This window comes from Rhincodon typus, chromosome 2, assembly GCF_021869965.1.
Source record: "Rhincodon typus isolate 14 chromosome 2, sRhiTyp1.1, whole genome shotgun sequence".
Taxonomy (NCBI): Eukaryota; Metazoa; Chordata; class Chondrichthyes; order Orectolobiformes; family Rhincodontidae; genus Rhincodon; species Rhincodon typus.
The window spans coordinates 83,303,259-83,326,088 of record NC_063333.1 but is presented as its reverse complement, the minus strand read 5'-3'; the positions used below and the strand labels follow the sequence as shown (position 1 = coordinate 83,326,088).

At 40.7% G+C, this 22,830-nt stretch overlaps 1 protein-coding gene across 1 annotated transcript in view; it reads left to right on the top strand.

Annotated features, from left to right (window-relative positions):
* Positions 1 to 22,830, top strand: part of LOC109931812 (histone deacetylase 9-like) — a 948,406-nt gene that overhangs the window by 500,091 nt on the left and 425,485 nt on the right. The window contains exon 3 of the mRNA XM_048608478.1: positions 14,532 to 14,603. Coding sequence (XP_048464435.1) covers positions 14,532 to 14,603 — 72 coding nt within the window. The remainder of the gene's footprint in view (positions 1 to 14,531; positions 14,604 to 22,830) is intronic.

Genomic DNA, 22,830 nt, shown 5'->3' with positions numbered 1-22,830 from the left:
GTGGAAAAATATTGTCGCAACATTGCTGCACTACAAGTTCTAGCAAACTTCATAGCAACAAAAAGTAAAACGACATTAATGAATGCAAGAATACAAGCGTAGTTAGGTGGTAGATAACAAACATTATTGAAATGCTGTGCAATTAAAACTACTTTACAGAATTAAGAATTAATACGCTCATAGAGAAGTATCTCTTCACTTTATAAGATATAAATGTGGTATGGGGTAGGCCACTTAAAACTTAACTGATGAAACGTTTCTTCACTCAGAGGATGTTCAGCCTGTGGAATTGACAACCACAGTAACCTGTGAAGACTGGGTTACCAAGTATATTCATGAATCAGATTGATCAATGTTTAGGTTTCAAAGGCATTAAGGAATATGGAGAGAGAGAGAAGAAATATTGTGTTGAGATAGAGGCATGTGATAAGCCAGTACAGAGTTTAAGCCAAACACCGAATACTCCGAGTCGGTGGCAGTGTTATGGGTCAACAAGGTCTCACAGGCACAGACATGGCCAGCCAATGACAAAGGGATTGTAGGTCACTACTTGAAGATGTGCAGAAGTAACACACAGCTTCACAACAGCAGAAATACTGGTGGTCACAGACACAAAGGAATCTATGCAGTAAGACATCAACTACCATTGGAGAAAGTACATGCATTTTAATATCCTGCGGAACCAAGCTTCCAATTCTCTGTCAATGGGTTTGCCGGTGAGGGATAACAACATTGGGTAGGAATGTGCACTTTTCCGAATTTTACTGCCTCTGACCTTGCCTGCATCACTTTCTTTGTTACTTCCACAAGTTGCACAATCTGCTGCCTTAGGTGTAATATACGAACAGTATACTTGCTAAATTCTGACATTTCAATTTGCTGTCAGGAATGCCTAAAAAGAATCAGAATCAATATAGATTGGCAATATCACCAGGGCGGATTAGGGGCAGAATTTTTTGTTTAGAAGCAGGAATTCAATATCCCTTGGGTATATCCTAAAAGCAGACAAAATGCCAATTTTGGTGCCAATGCACCCAGCTAACTTTTGCCTATCATAAGCACCAGGATGTTCAATCAGCCATTCCACATAAAATGAGTATGACAACCTCACAATAGCCTGTAATTTTCTTATTTAGAATATTGATAAACCTGATGCTTTCGCCTGAATTTTTATAACAACGAAGCCTCTCTGTCATTGGGAAAATGGTGGTGGATGCTAAAAGCTAGAAACCCCAACCTTAAACACGGCACCATCATTTTTGCTTTGGAAGCTGCATAGTGGGGCAAGTTCCAAATCAGACATCTAGTTCATGAGGACAGCTACCACATGAAAGTCATATCTGACTTTTCAGTAGCCAGGAAAAACAATGTGCATAGATCAAACCTAGTCAAAAACAGGCTCAAACTTTGCTGAGTCCTTTGTAGATGAAAGCCAAGCTGTCTTTTGTGGGAGATAAGATGTCCTATCGGGTGGTAGAAGTTGACATGAAAAGTGCATAAACTTATTGGAACTATCAAAATCATTGGAACATTCAACAGAGCTGTTGAAAAAGTCAAATAGAAATGTGAAAACTGTCAAAAAAAACTTTCAAAAGTATCAAAAGCATCTGTCAAAAGGAACTGTCAGAAGCAACTCTGAAGGTATGCAGAACTACTTAAATTAAAAATGGATCAAAACAAAACATTGCTTGCTATTTCTATGTTTGTTACCATAACACTGATTTCACAACCTTCCTTTAGGACAGTGGGGTACTTGCCATTTCAGAATATGACTTGCTAGTTCCACGTGACTACATACAATTTGAAGTGAGACGACAAATTTCAATGATTTTCATAATATAAGGAATTAAAGAAAACTAAACTTGGTGGATAAGTTTTTAAATAATAAGGATTTGATTTTCTTTCTTTTTGAAAAAGTGAATTCCTCAATAGACACTTGAGAAATTTATTTTACCTTGGCATATTTCTGATCAATCCAATCAGAAGGAGGGCAGCTTAGCAGCCTTAGCAGTGTCATCTCTAGTGAAATCCATTGCTGAGGCCGCAGCTATAGGGAGAGGTCATCTAAATAGGTAACACATTCACAAAATTGCTAACTTAGAAAACTCAGAAGAGCTGAGCAACATCTTCATAAAAGCTGACACAGGGCCATAAAGCTGATTATACAAAAAAGTGAGTTTAGATGGAGGAACTAGGGCCAGACAGGCATGCCCCAGTGATCAGGGTGCAGATATGGAAGATTAGTGTTATAGTTGCTGAGATAGTAATTTTGCCTGTGAGGAGCTCCTCCATGGGACATTGAGTACCTGTTAGGGAATCCGCAGTCAACCACCACCATCAGAATCCACAGGAGGCACTGGAACTGGGAAGTGATGCATGATTGGCTCTGTTGTACAGAAGCTACAAATATTATTTTTTATGACCAAAACCACACTGCAACAGGAAGATGTCAGGCTCCCCATCTGACACATAACATTACCATTTTCCCAGCCCTTCTGCTTCCCAGTCTGTTCCCAAAGAGCTCAAAAAAACTTGACTGTTCCAAAACATTAAGCCAACAAGAAATTCTCCTTAACCTTAAGTGGCAGTGATTATGGGGCTTTACCTTGGGCTGTTTTACAGTTCTTGTTTTTTTTTGTATAATCAGCTTTATGGCCCTGTCAGCTTTTATGAAGATGTTGCTCAGCTTTTCTGAGTTTTCTAAGTTAGCAATTTTTAAAAATAAAATGTGACAGATATTCTACAGCTGTTCTTGCATAGCTTCGTGGCCAGTTATACAGGAACATTAATAGAGATCTCAAAATAAGTCCCCTGGCTGTAGCTCCTGCGGGGATTGTGAGGAGATTGAAATGACAGTAGCATTTGAGGGCAGGGAATCCTTAAATCTGAAATACACGAAAGAAACAAATCTTTCCTTATGGATAATACTACACACAAATTTCATTGGTTACCTTAAATAATTTGTGAATCATTACAACATGAGTCATGTCATTGTGACAGCCTAGTTTCCAGCTCAATTGAAGTTACCTGGAAACTTATTCAATTTCTAAAATACATTACTCTATATATACACATATGTGATCTCAGACATGATACAACCTAATCTAGTGGGCTCCTGTACGCAACATGTTCTTAAACTTGCATCATTCTACTTCAAGCAGTCTAGCATTCACTCTAACAAACCTCATTGATATCACTTCTTAAATCACATGGTGCTGTGTAATTCCTTTGAAAGCATGTTGTTGCTGTGAGTATAAATAGCAATAAAAAAAACTTACTCATACTTAATGCTATTCATTTTTGTTTGTTATGCAGAAAAGCATCTTATTTTAGTGGCCAGGAAATTGAGATAAATATTCCTGAGTTCCAGATATGCATTCCCTGTAGGGAAATTTCCATTTCAGGATTGCAAATGCATAAAATTGCTCCTCATATATTTATGATGTTAGCTCAACCTTAAACTCATTTCTGCGTGTGATTTGTACGATAACAATGTATTTCGTCAACTATTAAAAGAAAACAATACATCATGCATCCATTAAGACTTACGCTATTTTGCATTTTCACTTTGATTTCCAAAATTTTGAAGAATATACATGTTGAGCTTGCCATTATAATCTGCCGTGACATTCAAGTGGTGAGTAATTATGGAGGCTGTCTGGGTACAATGGCATGTTACCAAGAACAAGTGAAATTGAAGAGTTAACTGCTACTTGCACAAAATTACTGCTTTTAGGTTTATCACAGCAGGCATTGGTATGCTTTCTGTATTGTTTTCATTGATCTTTGCTGGTTGGCTATGGGGTTCAGGTCTTGTGATTCACAGGTTTCATGTGCAAGTACAAAGATCAGTGACATCAGCGCATAAACATACCGATATCTAGGGCTAGATGCAATGCTTTAAAAATGACTAGATTATTTTTGTAAGCAGTAGAATTTGGTTACTCGAAGCTGAAAATTGTTGCCATTAAATAGTGAAGTTTGTAATTCTTTTGAATCAGTAACAACCTTGCCAGCAAATAACTTAATGAGCCCATTTTAATCCAATTCATTTAAAATGCATTTCCCATAAATAATATTTCAACGAGTGTTATCATTGTCTTGTAGCAGAATCAAATTGTAATTTTTGCTGGATTAATGCAGAAATTGCTATTAAATATATTGTTGAAAAGATTTGGGTCACAAAATATGTCAACATATCGCTTCATAGAATCCCTACAGTGTGTAAACTGGCCATTTAGCCCAACAAGTCCACCCTGACTCTCTGAAGATCATCCCACCCAGACTCACCTCCCCCCGACACATCTTAAAGGCATCACTGCTTGTTCATGCCCTATTCGTTCCCTGTGGTCGTGCCACTTTTGACCTCAGCAGTTCAGCTACTACTCTCTCATAAAGTTGAACAGATCAACATTAGTTCTTCAGTATGAAGAGTGACAAACACCACCATCCCCCTCCCACCCCTTATCAGAGGTATTAAAAGGATCATCAACTACTTTGAGATTGAGCCTTAGGAGAGATGAGAGAGCTAGGTGATGAGAGCTATCTGCTGACCTTGACTTATGGCTCCATGGTGTAACCCACACGTGTGGGCAGCATGTACATAATGTGAGGCATGATCCTACACAAATGTCATCATACAGACAATTGGGGTGGCTATGTAATATCTCAGGTGACTGGACTGCAATGGAGGAACTCTGCGATTATCCCCAGACAACATGGCATGATTCATTCGTCTGCTGTATCCTCAGCCTGCCATTGCAAAACACATGATGCAGTTGATTATGTTCTCAGAATTTTGAGCTTAAACTATGGAATGCAGTGGTACAAATTATGCTTGAGTACAGGATTGTCTGTGTGGGTTCACTTAAGGCATAAAGTGGTTTTACTCTTCTGACCATGACTCTTCCTTGATATTGTTTAAGGGTTGAGGGGATGCTGAGCAAGTCTATACAAGCAATATCCCTTTGCTCGCCATCCTATAAAGTCAGGTTGTGAGCTAAGAGTTATTGTGTAGCTTTGCTGCCACTTTGCTTTTGAATCAATCACCTTTTAAAGTAAAACTTTCTTTTTTTGGACCATGAACATTTGCATTGTATCGTAGTTTGCTTGGTCTAACAATGCAGTTTCACTATAATTTATTATAATGAATAAAACACTAATGTTTAATAATAAACAATAAACCTGTTATGATTTTAAATGTGCAAATTTGCAATAACATAAATTTGTATACAAAATCTTTGTCACATCAAATATTCATGCATAATCATGGTGCATAGTTTAGTTTGCTACAAGATTTAGTCCACAATGTATATGAACACATGAGCTGTTTTATCTAGGCTATCTCGAAAGGAACAAAGATGCTTCTGGAGCAATGTAGTTTTATAAAGCTTCTTGTAGAAATGCAAAATAGGGCTGTCAATCATGTTGAAGAACGAGATGGATTAATCTGTAAACTGTGGAAATTAAATAAGTAAGGAATCAAAAGATGACTTTTACTCACAATTGCCCACCCCAAAAGTAGGACCTGTGGTTACAATCCATAAACATTAAATTCAATGTCAAGTCCAGAAACGGTGAAGTACTTTACCAACACTACTAGTCATTTGCTTCTGTCATTTAATCTTTCTTGTGTCCTACCACATCACAGATCTTTCCTATCATTCTTTCTTTCCCTCCTGCCTGTCTCTGCTTCTGAACTTGCTCAGAACCTGTCACAACACTAACCTTTTTGTAGTTCTGACAAAAGGTAATCAACCTGAAACATTAACTCTGGGTGGAATTTTATAGGGTCTGAGTGATGTGGGCTATGGTGAGTTTTGTGGCAGGTTGCTGCCATGGGAAGGAGACTCTGGAATCTATCCTTTTGGGATTGGGAGCTGCAGACTGAAGGGAAAGGTGGGTGGATGACAACTGAAAAGGGGTGTTGGCAACACTATCTGCAAATGTGGTATACAGTAGAGCAGGGACGGGAATGGGGTCATGTGGGATAAGGAGTTCATCCACAGTCAATGGCATCCGAGCTTCAAGTGGGAGACAGTGTATGACTATACCTGGCATGGTCATTTTAGAAACCAGAGGCTCCTGTTAATGGTGGAAAGAGGCAAGCTCATGTAGATGGGGGTCTGGGGAGATGAGAGGCTTATGGGATTCATGGAAAAGGCTACCAGGAAACGAATATGGATGTTTGAGTCCTTTCCAATATATGGAGGTGGAAGGTGAATGCCACCAATTGAAGAACACTCACTGTCACCTCCCATTGTGCTGGAAATTGAAAGTGCGGAATGGGAAAGGAACAGGCTGCAAGCACATGAGGAGTGAATGGAGTAAGTGATTTGACCTGGCAGGGAGAGGGCTGTAAGAACCACTGATGTGAAACCCTTGAATGGGCAATGACATCACACACAGACTCATGCACTGCACAGGACACAGACCTGCGGGTCCCTAATGCTTTAGCTCCCTGTTTGCATTGCAATGCCCTTCCCCAGACATTGCTGACCATTTTATTTACACCAACTGTTTTGAACTCAGAGGCCAGGGAAAGAATAGAGATGTTGTAGGACAAGGGGCAATGGTGTTTGCAGGACCTATTACCTGATCTATGGCTTTTTCTTGCTTCCAGATACTGCAGGAAATTCTCAGCACTTGCTGATGCATTGTATATCCTGTATAGATAGGGAGTTGGTCATTATATGATACAGTTATATTCAGGGCTACAAAGAGAGTCAAATGAACAAAAGTAAGATTCAAATACTGAATATTGTAGAAAACATCAGAAATACTATACGGTGCAATGTCATCTATGCCACAAAAGTGTCCTTGATACATTTTCTTATTTCTCTCTCTTACACTTCACCCTCTGTTCCTGGCTGTGCATCTGGAGTGAAAGGAGGCTGCTCGGCTGTAGAGCCCATTGGTGCTGGATATTTGGCTGGTCAACCTCAAGGGTGTTTGTGTCTGGATGGCCCAGTGGTGCTAAGTGTCTTCTTGTTAGAGTCAGGTGAACCCTCTCTGACTGTAACTTCCAAGGGTTGGAAGAGTACAGGTCGGGTGGAGGACCCAGACACCTCTGAAGTATTCTGAGATGAAACTTCTTCTCTTCTGGCTTGGCGCCTCTTGGCACCATCTTTGATGGAAAGGGGCACCTGGATTGTCTGCCAAGTTTCCCATCCTCCACTCGCCAGCCTGTGGTCATGAAGACCATTGATGGGGACAACGGAACACAGTGTATGCAACTCTTCAGTAAACCCTGAGACAACTAGGCCTGGCTGCCCATGGTAGCTGCCAACCTGACCACGGGCGCAGCCAGGTGGTCACATGACTCACTGCACTGCTACGGCCTCTGGGTGCTGAGGGCCATTACCTCCCACAAAACTGTCTGCTGCTCCTGTTCCTCCCAGTGTATGTGGCAAAGTCTCTGTTTGCAGACATCATTGGGTCTGGTCTGTTAGGCTGAGAGGCTGCCTGGTTTCTGGCCACTCTCTGTGTACGAGTAGCTTGGGCTGATCCTTCTCTGCCTCCTGCTTCCAAGCATTCTAAATCCCGACATCCCCATCAACCTTAGCTAGCACGGGATGCAGGAGGAAGCCTTGCTGAGGCTTTCTCTGAGGTTTTCTCAGACATCAGGGCTGTACATGAAGTAATGTGCAATGAATGAGATAATCTGGGTTAATGTGAGAGTTTCAGTTCATGGCGCATTTGGCAGGAAATGGATGTCTCAGCATTCCCACAAGCATTGTCCCAATCTTCCCCTGTAAAGGCTAGGATTTTCTCTTCATGGAGGTTAGGGAATTGAATGTTGGGCACCCATCCATCCATTCTGCCCTAATGTGGGCTGCCTGCTCCTGGAAAGAGAGAAAGAGAGCACTGAGTGAGATAAAAATGGCTGGCACAGCTGTTAATCTTCATAATAGGTGATGGAAAGGTAGTGAGGTATTATGAGGGAGTGAGGCGGCAGAATAGAGGTCATGCAGGGTTAGCAGTCTGTTGGGGAGGGCAGAGGGCAAATGAGAGAGAGTGAAGGAAGATGTTGCAGGCAAGAGTAAGAGTGGTGAATCATGAGTCTTGTTGGGAGGTGGGTGCAGTAACATGTTTAGAGGGTGAGGAAGCAGAGAGAAGAGTGTGGCATCGACCCTGACACAGCAGGGAAGGTTATTGACCTAGTTATGGCATTGCTGGCCATTCCTCTGCACTGTGGAGATGGCACTGACCTGGGTAGTGATCTCAGACCAGGCTGCCAGGCTCTGGAGACATGGCCACTTCTGCCTGTTCTCTGGCAAGAGAACTCCATCTTTTGTACCATCACTTGACCAGGACATCCAGGCCCCTGTCAGAAAACATCCTCCCCCCTCTCCAACATGTTCAGACCCTGTGTTTGGCCAAGCAGGGCAGCTTCAGAATGCCAGTGTTCATCTGGGTACACAGTAATCTTTTAAACATAGTGCGGGTGGGATGCACCTACGTGCAGATGGGATGCTGGTCTTTCTGTTGATATCTGCTGAGTGGCGAATTTTTTCTTTCTTTTATTCATTCGCAGGATGAGGGCATCACTGGCTGAACCAGCATTTATTGCCCATCCCTAATTGCCCAAGGTGGGGTGGTGGTTAAGTGTCAATCACATTGGGTCTCGAGTAATATATAGGCCAGACCAGGAAAGGATGACAGATCTCCTTCTCTAAAGGACATTCATGATCCTGACAATTGGCAATGGTTTTATGGTCATCATTAAACTCTCATTTACAGAACATTATTGAATTCAAATTTCACCATCTACCATTACAGGATTTGAACTCAGGTTCCCAGAACATTTTCTGAACAAGGGTCTAGGCCCGAAACGTCAGCCTTCCTGCTCCTCTGATGTTGCTTGGCCTGCTGTGTTCATCCAGCTCTACACCTTGTTTTCCCAGAACATTACCTGGGTCTCTGGATTAATAGTCTAATGATAGTACAACTAGGCCATTGCCTACCCTTAAATTGTTCTGGGAATGATCTGTGATAAGTTAGGGATAGATTTGGATGTAAGGCATGTTAGGAGGTGAGGTAGGGAGTTAATGACGTGCTTTTGGTAAGACAAAACAAGGAACCTTACTGGGCTTCGCAGCGAAAATCTCTCCAAAAAACTCACTTACCTCGCACTTTGTCAAAAAAAAATTAAGATTCAGCCCTTAGTTTCTCTGTCCACTGTTGTCTGATCTGGTGATTATTTCCAAAGTTTCTTGGGTTTATTTTGGATTTTCTGCATCTACGGTATTTTGTTTCCTTCTTGTGTGAACTCTATACTAATTTTTGAAGTAATTCTCCTTGCTTAGCTTCAGGCTTCATCCTGTCCAGGTGTAGGTGATACTAGGTGCTATTTGCTGAGGCTGCTTTACTATCTTTGGAATGAAGTGAAATACCTGCAGCACAAGGCAACCCAACAGGGATTTCTTCTTTAACTCTTTCCAACCCAAACAAACAACATGACCAGTAATTCAATGTGAAGACTCCATTCAGTCATTGACTGAAAGTGCTGGAAAATGACACGACAGGGAACAAGTCAATTTGACCCATTGGGCCTGCACTAGTCCTTTTGTAAAGCCATTCAATTCATTCAATTCCTCTGTTGTTTCTCCATTCCCCCGTAAATCTTTTCCATTCAAGTATGTAACCAATTCCCTGTTGAATATCACTATTGAATTCGCTTCCACCAGTGGGTCAAGCAGTGCATTTCAGAACACAACAATTAGCTGTGTCATTACCTTTCTTCATGTCATCGCCCTTGAGGAGACCAACATTTCTACCACTGGAAATAGTTTTGCCTTACTGACTCTGTTAAAACCCTTAATAATTTTGGCCATCTTTTTCAAAACTCCTTTTAGCTTTCTTCACCCTCAAGAGAACAATCTGAACTTTGCCACACTCTCCAAAAAACTGAAGTTCCTCATTCCTGCCTGTTCGAAGAAGGGAGGGGACGTGGCATGGTGAACTTTAATTCCTTAACTATTCCAAATCAAACAAATTGTCTGATCATTCATCCCATTGCTGTTTGTACAACAATGCTTTGTATGGCCTAGGTGCAGTATTTCCATATGTTACAACTTCAGAAGCACTCCATCTAATGTTAAGGATTTTTAGATGTCTTGTGTTCATTGTACAAATAAATAAAGGCTGGACATAGGAAATATTGGTTATGAATGTGTGCTATGCTCATAAAGAATCCTGAAGTATGGAAGGGTCTGTCAGTTGTTGAGATCAATGGAATTAATATGCTTCACACAATTTAATGAATTGTTGCTGGGCCAAAAAATGGATCCACACACCAATTTCTTGCTTTTTCTGAATCCATGTGACTTGTATACATGAGCCTAGCATATTGACATGGATCTTGCAGAATTATTACCTGTTAGCCTTTAATATTACATTTCCAGAGAGTTCCAGTTCATTTCTTAATGACTAGAAAGTATGTGCTCACTTGGGGGCTCGTTAAATGTGTTCAGGCTACCTGTTGTTGATGATCTTTTTGAGCTGTTTCGGATGAAGTAGCTTGGTGACTTTGCTCTAGAGACCAATATGAATGAGACCAAATCTGAGATTATCTTCCAGCTGAAATTGAACAATATTTACTTGTAGGTCTTGAGGAATATCTTTGTTCTTCACAAGGTTTGGAAGTCAGCTTAGAGCATCAGAAGTAGCCATTTGGTAACCTAGTTTACTTTGAACTTTTAAATCATACCCATGGACCTTAAAACATAGCCATTTTGGTTGTAGAGTTTTACTGTGAGTGGTTTCCAACAGATCATTTCTAATGGCTGTTGTCAGTATTAACAATGAAATGATTGCCAAGTAGATAGGTGTGAGTCTGTTGCATCCTAAAAAAACAGAATTTCTGTTTCATTGTTTGAGTAGTTCACCTCAGTTCTTGTAAGGACTTTAGAACCAAATGCAATAAGTTTGGCATCCTGGAATAGACATACTCCCAAAGCCTTTCTTGGATGTATATATTTGGTAAAACGCTTGGCATCTGAGAACTTTAGACAAACTTTTTCCTGGTGGGAGTCTTGAGTGGGTATCTCTTTAGTGCGCTGTTTAGTCCACTTGGAATTAAACATACACGTTAACAACAACTTTTTTTGAATACACATAATGGAGCTGCACTATTCAGTGTTGTTATGCTTTTCTTTCCAGACGACATTGCTTTCTTCCATTGAATCCAGTTCCCACTTGAGTTTATCCTGAATGTGAATTCTGTATTTACGAGACAGCTCAATGCTAGGTTTGTCATCATCTTTCAGAAAGAATACTGCATCACCTTTAAAGTTGCCAAAAGCATCAAACCAGTCTAAGCAGATTAGTCAGGTCATATATATATATATAGACTCAATATTGCAGTTCACAATCTTTAATGTTGTAACTGACTGGACTGTTACCTTGAGGATTATTTTGTTACCTGCTGTTTCTTCTATGTGACAAATGCCATGAGTCATCACAATAAGCTGTTTAGCATTATCCAGATCAATGTCAAATGCATGTGTTGTCTGACACGTTATAAGCAGTTAGTTAATCATGATGAAGTGCACTGCATCAGCCAGTTTTTCTGAATATATCTCCTGTAAGGTGTGTAAAGGGATGACATTTGCACTTGCACTGGCATCAATCTTGGCATTTAGAGTACGATTTCCATTCCATTTGGGGTGTATCACTTGAATAGAGGTAATGATCATAGCTTTAGCAGGGCCAATATGGGAGTGTCAATTTTACCACATGCACTGTTTGACTGATCTTTAAGCTATGGCATTGCAGATATTTCCAGGATTTGGATGTGCTTTTGTGCCATGGAAAAATCATTCAACACATCATTAACATTGTTTCTTGGTTGACACTTCTTCATGTGCTGCTGTGCAGCTTTGTGTTGCATTTTGGAGTTTTCTGGGCAGCTGGGTTCCTTGCAGACTTTAGCCCAAAGTTCTCTTGTAGAACATAGCTTGCATATGATATGAACTGTTGGAGACTGTTGTTGCAGAGTCAAGCACCTGTAGATGATGCTGACCTGCATGGATTGCCTTGAACTTGCATCCTCTTTCTCGTGGTGCATCAATGGGATATTCTTTAGGTTTATTTAGAATCGCTTCTGTGGAGGCTTTAATTGGCACAGTGGCAATGACCCAGTTCCAAAAGCCTTCCAGCTGAGTTAGCTTCAGTGAAATCACACTCTGTATCTTGTACCGACTCGTGGCTATAAGTTTTACCTGGTGCTACATATATGACACTTTACAAATAGATCAGTGGTGGGGGCTTTTCTTTTGAAAGAGGTGTGTTCATAATTGTTCCCCTGTTGCGGTTGCTTTGCTTCACTGCAAGTTGTAACAATTGAGTCATGGTTGTTCAGCTCTGAACTCAGGTATGTGATGACTGTTAGAGGCAGGACACTTCACAACTCTCACTGCTGCTATCAGCTTGTAAAACCAAAAGTCTTCTTGCTGTCGCCGTGATGTAGTTTCTTATGTTAAATAGTACTGCCAGTATAATTTGGTTTGAGTATGGCCATGTATTTTAGCTCACATAACATATACCACAGAGACTAAGTACTTGTTGAGATAGATATCTTGAAGTTTATTAACAAAACTAACTTTTCACATTTGTATAAAATCATGGTCTTGTACATCATCTGAATTTGGTTCTGATGTTACTGTATGTAATTACACAAAACTGACTGATCACACTAAACCTACTTCATTGGACTGAGAGAATGACGAAAAGTAAGGCAAGTACGATTGTTTTGGCATGTGGCACGTTGTGAGGAGCATTCCCCATAATTTTTTTCTTCAATCCAAACCTCCAAGGCAGTGCACAGTAACAATTTCCAGAACCAGAAGTCAATACCACAATCACCGTCACTGATTGCCGTACATGGAACATCAAAGCAGTTGCACGACGTTAGAGAGAACATGGATTGTGATATCATGTGACTCTCTTAAAGGAACACTGTCTGTTTGATCTGGAGTCTGTGAAGTGACACAACACTTTTGATGTTATGAAAATACCAAGAAATATAAATAAGCTAAATCCCATTTTACCAAAAGCCTCAGAATCATATAGAACCTCTTCTACTAAACAACATCTACTAATTTTGCAGTATTCTAAAAATAAGTTGTTTGCATCTCGCTCAAGTGAGCAGTGCTGAACTATTGTAAAATGTGGCTTACTGGCTAATACCGGGTTCGATTCCAGCCTCGGGTGACTCTCTGTGAGGAGTCCGCACATTCTCCCCGTGTCTCCGTGGGTTTCCGCCGGGTATTTTGGTTTCCTCCCGCAGCCTAAAGATGTGCAGGCGAGGTGGATTCACTATGCTAAAATTGCCCCGTAGTGTCCAGAGGTGTGCAGGTTAGGTGGATTAGCCATGGTGAATGTGAGGTTATGGGGATAGGGTAGAGGAATGAGTCTAGGTGGGATGCTTTACGAAGGGTCAGTGTGGACTTGATGGGCCAAAAGTCCTCTTTTTGCACTGTAAAGCTTCTATGATTCTATTCTATGATTCTAATACCTCCCCCACTGAGTACACACATAAAACCTAGAGCATAAAACCGTTGTACAGTAAACCTGACACTTGTTCTGACCATGTGTTTACATGAGCTGAATTCCTTTTCTAATTCTGGAACCTGTTTAAAATGTCATCAAGTCCAGACAGGGAGCATTTTAAAATGGGACATGAATTATGAATGATCGGCATCACTCACACTGTTGCTTCAAATTTGGATCAGCAAGTATCTTGGACAAATTGGAATGATTTTGACTAATGTAAACAGGATCCAATGATGTCGCTTCTATTCTGAGTGTATGAACAAAAATAGATGTCAATACATTTTGAGATATTGCAGCAGGACTGGAAAGCAGCATTTCCAGCTGAGGGATTGGACAGCTGTACACTGTTTGCTCTTGTAGTGGTATTTTTTCAAATGCATTAATACAGCTCAATCCCTGCCATGCATGACCTATTTTTGGTTAACACAAGCCATTGTTCTATTTCTGTCGCCTGTGGGCTGTGTTGTTGTTGATTCATTTGTAAACGTTTTATCACTTCATTTTGCCAACTTGGAGAGGAGTAAACAGGGGCAGAGCAGACTTGTGCGTACAATGGTTTAGACACTACACTTGCAAACCTCTAGTGCCTACTACGAAGCAAAATAAAGGCTTCCCTGAACTGTGGTGACTACAATTCCAGTTACTTTCAACTTAATTCACGAAACAAACTGGCCAAAAGAAAACTGCAAAAACTAAATATCTTTTGGAAAGAAAACTTTGAGTTCCTTTTTATAATTGTATATTTGGCTCATCCAAAATACAAAATAGAGGGAGGCACTTAACCATTTGGAATTGAAAGAGAGAGAGCACTTTACGATGTAATAATGTGCAAGTCATCTGATTATTTCGAGAGGAAGAATTAAGGAGGAAATGACTCTGTCGGTGTTCTGATGAATCTTTCATGTGGCTGAAGTGAGAACTCAAAGGAAAGATGCTGCAGACTATTTATGAGACTGAATCATGTTTCTCCTCAGATGGGGTGTCTGACCAAGAGCAACCGATCCAGTTGTTGGCTCAAGACCGAATGCATAACATGCTCACCTCAGGTAAGCACATTTGATATCATAAAGGTACTGCACAGTAACACTGCTTTCTTTATACTCCTGAATACATTTAAGTCGTTTGAACACTGCACTAAATATTCTGTAGAAACCTGATAATCGGACTACGGGGAAATTCTGTTTTTTTTTTTAAATTCAATATGTAACCTGTGCAATATTAATTGGAGATTATTGCAGAATAGTACTTGAATATGTTGCTTGAATTTGTTTCATATAAGTGTGTGCAATGAATATGAAAGGCAGTTCTGGAGCACGTTATCATGAATTATACAAATAGAATACTATGCCACTGAAGGGGGATGGCAACTTAAATTCCTTTTCAATATTACACCATCGTTCTTCCCCTTTATTAGAAATACTAATTTCAATCATATTGCTTAAGAGGATGTCGACAGGCCAGGCAGAAGGAAAGGGAAATCAGAGAGCTGGTTTAAAGGGCTTCAGATAACTTTAGATGTGCAGCTGGCGTGCTCTGAGTAAACAGATGAATGCATAGTTAAGAAATAAAACTGCAGATCCATGGAAGTACAGATTGGTAAATATAAATATGAAGGACATTGGTATCACTAAATGTAGGGAATGAGTTATGTGCATAGTTTGCCATTTCCTTAGACAGCTCCAGTGAGGTTGGACACGACAATTGTGGTTGCCTCAGTAATGACCCTGCTGCTTCAGGAAGACCATCCTTCAATTGTATAGACTTACACAAAACAGGACACGTACAAACTATGAACAGAAGGAGACCATTCGACATCTCGAACCTACTCTACCATCGATAAGATGATGGTTGATCTGCCTTTGTTTCGAGTTCCACATTCCTGTCTACTCCCTAGAACCTTGGGTCCCCTGCTTGACGAGAATCTATTCACCTTTGCTATAAAAATTGCCAATGCCCCCACTTGCACTTGGACAAGACAAACATGGCAACGGAATACATGGTGAACAGTAGGACCCTGGGAATCACTGAGGATCAGAGGGACCCTAGTATGTATGTCCACCAGTGCCTTAAGATAGCAGGACATGTGGATAAAGTGGTTGAGAAGGCATATGAGGTACTTGCCTTTATTAACCAAGGCATAGAGTTTAAGTGCAGGGAGGTTATACCAGAAATACATAAAATCTTGGTTAGACCATGGCTAGAGTATTGTGTGCAGTTTTGGAATCCACATTATAGGAGGGGTGTGATAGCACTGAAGAAGGTGCAGAGGAGATTTACCATGTTGTTACAAAAGCAGAACTTGCTGGAAGAGCTCAGCAGATTTGGCAGCATATGTGAACAAAAAAAATCAGAGTTAACGTTTCCGATGACCCTTCCTCAGAAGCGGACCCAAAACGTTAACTCTAATTTTTTTCTTCACAGATGCTGCCAGACCTGCTGAGCTTTTCCAGCAACTTCAGTTTTTGTTCCTAATTTACAGCGTCCGCAGCTCTTTCGATTTTCATTTACCATGATGTTGCCTAGGCTGGAGAGTTTTAGTTGTGAAGAGTGATTGGGCAGGCTGGGGTTGTTTTCCTTGGAGCAGGGGAGATTGAGAGGGGTTAAGACTGGGATTTATAAAATTATGGAGGGCAAAGAGAGAGTAGGCAAGGATCAATTGTTTCCCCATGGTGGAGGCATCAATGACGGGGGACATTGATTTAAGACCATAAGGCCATAGACCATAAGATATAGGATCAGAATCAGACCATTAAGTCTGCATAACCATGGGCTCTTATTTAACAGTCTCCTCTGCGGTGAGGTAACGGGAGGCATGGTGGCCAAGTGGGAAGGCGTTGGTCTCGTAAACTGATGATTGTGGGTGGGTGGCATGTTGGCTCAGTGGTTAACACTGCTGCCTCACAGCGCCAGGGCCTCGGGTTCGATTCCACCCTCGGGCAACTGTCTGTGTGGAGTTTGCACATTCTCCCCACGTGAGTGTGAGGGTTTCCTCCGGGTGCTCCGATTTCCTCCCACAGCCCAAAGATGTGCAGGGTAGGTGGAATGGCCATGCTAACTTGCCCATAGTGCCCAGGGATGTTTGTGTTAGGTGGGTTAGACACGGGAAATTAGGGGAATGGGTCTGGGTGGGATGCTCTTCAGAGGGACGGTGTGGACTTGTTGGGCCGAGTGGCCTGTTTCCACACTGTAGGGATTTTATGAAAGGTCTTCTGGAAATCCAAATAGAGTCATCATAGAATCCTTACAGTGTGGAAACAGGCCATGTGGCCCAACAAGCCCACACCACCCTTCCGAAGACCAGCCCCCTACCCTTTCCCTGTAACCCTGCATTTCCCATGTCCAATCCATACGCCTCTGGACACTACAGGCAATTTAGCATGGCTAATCCACCTAACCTGCACATCTTTTTACTATGGGAGGAAACCGGAGCACCCGGGGGAAAACCATGCAAACATGGGGAGAATGTGCAAACTCCACACAGACAGTCGCTCGAGGGTGGAATCGAATCCGGGTCCCTGGCGTATGAGACAGCAGTGCTAACCACTGAGCCACCGTGCTGCCCTAATCACGTCCACCAGCTCTCCTTTGTCTAATTTGCACATTACTTCCTCAAAGAATTCTAACAAATTTGTCAGACATGACCTTCCATTGACAAAGCCATGGCATCACTCAGCCCTTTTTACCATGCACTTCCAAGAACACCACAGGTTTATAACTTTTACTTGTCCTCTGCTGATTTGTAAAGGCTTTCTAATCCTCTGGCTTCCTCCTAATCTTCACTGCATTCTATGCCTTTTGCTATTATGCCGTCCCTGACTTTCCTTGTCATCCATGGTTGTGTCATCCTCCCTTTAGTATGTTTCTTCTTCCTTGGAATAAATTTTAGCTGTGCCTCCTAAATTACCCCCATAAACTCCTGCCATTTCTACTCCACTATCTTCCTACTAGGCTCCTCTCCCATTCCACTCTGTCCAGCAACTCACTCAATCAAGTAAGCCACACAAGGTTTAGAGAGGTTGTGAGGAAAGTCTTTTTTTCACCCAGAAGGTGTAGGAATCTGGAACACTCTGATTGTAAAGTTGGTAGAAGCAGAAACCCTTACAACATGTAAGAAGCATTTAGATGTACACTTGCAATGCCATGATATAAAGGCTATGGGCCAAGTGCTGACAAATGGGTTTAGAATAGTTAGCTGATTGTTTTTGACCGGTACTGAATTGATGGTCCAAATTGGCTTCTGGGACAGAGAGTTTCAAAGTCACACAACGCTTGAGAGAAACAAAATCTCCACATGTCTGTCCTGAAAAGGTGATCCCTAATTTTAAACCATGGCCTCCTAGTTCTGGACTCCCCCTCAAGAGGAAACATCTTTTTCACGGTCTCCTCTTCAAGACTGTTCAGGACCTCATACACTTCAATCAAGTCACCTATCACTCATTTAAACTCCAGAGGAAACAAGACCAGACTGACCAACCTCCTCAAAAGACAACTCACTCATTCCAGGTATTCATCTGGTAATCCTTTTCTGAACTGCCTCTAATGTATTTACATCCGTCCTGAAATAAAGAGCCCATAACTGGAAACGGTACAGGAGATGTGGTCTTACCAATGCCCTGGATAACTGAAGCATAATATCCTTCCTTTTATGTTTAAATCTTCTTGCAATAAAAGATAGTATGAAGTGGTGTTCTAGCAGGCTAATGTTTTGATATTCATGCACTAGAGCATTTAAATCCCTCCTGCATCTCGAAATTCTGCAGTCATTCTCCTTTTATGTAATACTATGCATTTTCATTCTTCCTGCCAAAATTAACAACTTCACATTTTCCCGGATTATATTTCATCAGTCAGATTTTTGACTACTCGTTCAATTGATCTGTAGTAGTCTTCAACTGGCTCATGTCCTCTTCACAAGATACTTTAGTACCCATCTTGGTGTCATCAGTAATTCTAGTGCTAAGACTTCACTCCTCTCATCTAAGCTTTGATATAAATTGTAAAATGTCAAAATCCTAGACAGACCCCTGTGGGACACCACTCATTGAAAATTGCCAGCATCCTAATATATTACCCTCTAAATGATGAACTTTTACTTTTACTTTTTGCAATAGCCTTTAATGTGGCACCTCATCAAATGCCTTCTTGAAATCCAAGTTCAGTAAGACTACAGCCCCCCCTTTATCCAAACTGTAAGTCATTCCTTCAACAAACTCCCATAAATTGGCGAAACACAATTTCCCTTTGACAAAACCATACTGATTTTTCCCAATTGCCTTGAATTTTTCTAAGCGGGCAGCCATACTTCCTTCAAAGCTCTATTCTAACAATTTCCCATGACAGATACCAAGCTGACTGGTCTACATATTCCTTTTCCCTGCCTCTCTCCCTTCTTGACAACAGGAGCTACATGTTTTTACTTTCTAGTCTGATGGAACCTTCCCTGAATCAAGGAAATTTTAGAAAATTAACTCCATTGCAAATATGAAATCATTAACAATTTATTTTTAGATCCTAGGATGAAGCCCATCTAGTCTCGTAGATTTGTCAGCCCACAGCTCAATATTTCTTCTTGTATACTTGGTCCTACATTGTGGTTAGTATTAGGCGGCCTGTACACCCACTCACTCTAGTGACCTCTTTCCTCTGCTATTCCTCATCTTCATCCACTCTGATTCTTTATCTTATCTCCTGAACCAACATTGTCTCTAACTATTGCAAAAATGCCCATTTTTGATTAACAAAGTTACCCCTCCACCTTTACTTTGCTTTTTATTTTTTCTTCAATGTCACATAATCCTCAATATTCAGTATCCAATCCTTTCCATCTTGAACATTCCACATTTAATTCGTTGCCTCCATTATTTAGGTTAAAACCCTCTCTTCTTCCCGAGATATGCATTTCACAAGAACACTGACTTCAGCATGGTTCAGTTGTAAACTGAATGGTGCAGCCCCCATCTTCCGCAGTACAGTTGCCAATTACCTATGAACTGGAACCCAATTCTCCCACACCAGTCTTTAAGCCACATATTCATCTCTCTAACTTCACATACTTGATGTCAATTTGTTTGCAACTTGGACAATAAACCATAGATTGTAACCTTTGGAATTCTGCTTTTTAATTTACTTCCTAGCTCTTTATATTCTTTTTGCAGAACCTCTTTTCCATATCTACCTATGTTTTTGGTATCTATGTGAACCACAATCACAACAATATTTCATTGTATGATTAGATAAGTTAAATACAGTTTTATAAAAGGGAAATAATGTTTAAAACATTTATTAGAATTGTTTGACGATTAATCCAGAACCTCAAATCATGTTCTGAGGACCCGCTTTGAATTCTGTCATGGCAGATGGTAGAAATTGAACTTAATAAATGGCTGGAATAAAGAGTTTAATGATAAGCATGAACGCCATTGTCGATTGTTGGAAAAGAATGGTTTATTAATATCCTTTAGGGAAGGAAATCTGGCATCCTATGTAGTCTGGCCTATATGCAACTATGGATCCAAAGCAATGTGGTTGACTTTTAACTGACCTCTAAAATGGCCTTGCAAGCCACTCAATTGTATCAATCGCTATGAAGTCTCAAAAAGGAAATGAATCCAGTCAGACGACCTGGCATCAATCTAGGCACCAGAAATGACAGTGACAAAAATAGCCCAGTTGACACTGCAAAGTCCTCCTCATTAACATCTGGGAGCTAGTAAGAAAATTGGGGGAACTTTCTCATAGACTAGTCAAGCAACAGCCTGACATAGTTACACTCACACAATCATACCCTGCAGACAGTGTCCCAGAAACCACTATCTTCATGCCTGAATATGCCTTGTCCCACCGGAAGGACAGAGCCAGCAAAAGTGATAGTACAGTGGGATAGTCGGGAGAGATTTTCCCTGAGAGTCCTCAACCTTGACTCAAGACACCATGAAATCTTATGGCATCAGGTCAAACAGTGGCAAAGAAAACTCCTGCTGGTTACTGCCCTCCCTCGGCTAATGATTCAGAGCTCCTCCATGTTGAGCAACATATGGGGGAAAACACTAAAAATGAGAATGTATTCTGGATGGGGGATTTCAATGTATACAATCAAGAGTGGCTCAGCAGCACCATTACTGATTGAACTGGTTGCAAAGAGATATAGGCAGGCTAACTGAGCGAGCAATGAGATGGCTGATGGAATATAACATGGGTAACTGTGAGACTATTCACTTTATTTCTAAGGATAGAAAAGAAGTATAGTTATCAAAAGTGCAGTAAACTTGTAAACGTTTATGTTCAGAGATACATAGGTGTTCTCATATAAGGAACTCAGAAATTATTATGCAGCCACAAGAAGCAAGTTGGAAAGCAATTAGCATGTTGGCCTTTATTATAAAGGGAATGGAGTACAGAGTAAAGAAGCCTTGCTAAAATGCTCTGGTGCTTTGGTGAGCCTGTGTTTGGAGCATTGTTTGCAACTTTGATCTTCATATTTAAGGAAGGACATACTTGCATGGCAGGCAGCACAGAGAAGTTTCCTGGGATCAGAGGGTTACCTTATGTTGAGATACTGAGTAATTTGGGCATATGTTGTCTGGAATTTAGAAGAATGAGAGGAAGCCTCTCATTAAATGAAAGATGCAGGCTCAACAAGTTGAATGATCTACTCCTGTCTCCTGTATTCTGTCTTGGAGTCCCTTATGCCTGTAAACGTCATGAGGATAGAGTATGTCATTCTGGTGTCAGTCCAGCATAGTTTTCCCTTGCATTATTTCATGGGATGAGGGTATCATTAGGAAAGGGCAGTATTCTTTGCCCATCCTGATGACCTTGAGCTGAATGGTTTGCTGACTAGTTCAGAGGGCATTTGAGGTCAACCACATTGCTAATGGCCTGAAGTCACATGTAAATCAGAGCAGGTATGGAAGGCAGATTTCCTTCCCTAGAGTACGTACAACGATGGTTGTCATGCTCATATTACTGAATTTCTATTGATTGAGTGTCTCTGGAAAATTAGCCCAGGGCTCTGGATTACTAATCCTCTGGATTACTAATCTATCAACATTACCACTAGACCACTGCTTCCAATAGGTCCCTGACAAATTGGGAGAGCAGCACATTGAGGTCCTATTTCCTTGTATCCCTCAAAAGAAAAATGACTGTTAAAGCACACAGAGAGTCATTCCTGGATAATGTTGTTTCAAAATCAGCACAGGGTATTTGATCAATTAATCTATCACTCATGAGAAATAGCTATAAAATAGATGAACATTGTGCCATTACAAAAATTAGATTGAAACATAGATTAAAATAAAAGCCACAATGTTAATCACACTTTTAAGTCAATGTGTGGGTGTTGCGCTGCATTTAAATGTTATTCTAAGTAACTCCATTTGTTATTACTTCTGTAAGTACCACTATGAAGGGTATTTCAAAATTAAAAATGCCAAACTGTTGCCTATAAATGAGACTTGCTCAGAAACCTAGGCAGATTTAGTTGTTATTGAATAATACTTAGCTAACTCAAACTATCAGTTGACTGTAACTTTCACAGATACATATCAGGGTGGTGCACTACCTATCTGAAACAAGCAGCAGACCTCTTATTAAATACAAATTGAGTTTCCTGTGTCAGTGCTGTTGCAAAGTACACATGCTTCACAAAAGTGCACTGTATTCTAATCAGGAAACAGACAAAAATTTTCTTTAAAACCTGACTCCACAAAAATGGTGCATTGCCAGCCTCATGCCACTTGGTATTTTGATTCCTTTCCTCTTCCCTCTGTGTACGAACATCTAGGCCAGTTCTTGATATGTTTTTGTTTCAGATTTGTTACTGTGAGCTAATTTTGAAATATGTATGCTGTATATCTAATTTTCCAGGACACTTTAGTACTATTCAGTCAGCTGTTCATAAACAATATGCTCCTTTAACTTCAACCTTCTGGTCAGTTGGGTTTCTTGAAATAGCTTTCAAAAACAGAGCTATTTCAACCTTAATTGGGGTGAAATTTATTTTGAGTGTTTTTTTTAAATAGGTCATGTAACAGCATATCTCTGATAGCATGAGAAAAATTGGCAGTACACTAATGATATACCTACACTAGCTATGAACTTCGGAAAATGTATTAAGCTGGTGGAGGACGAGAGTAGGCCAAAGAGAGAGAAGAGATGTGTAAAAAGAGATAGTAGGAACTGCAGATGCTGGAGAATCTGAGATAACAAGGGGTAAAGCTGGATGAACACAGCAGGCCAAGCAGCATCAGAGGAGCAGGAAAGCTGACGTTT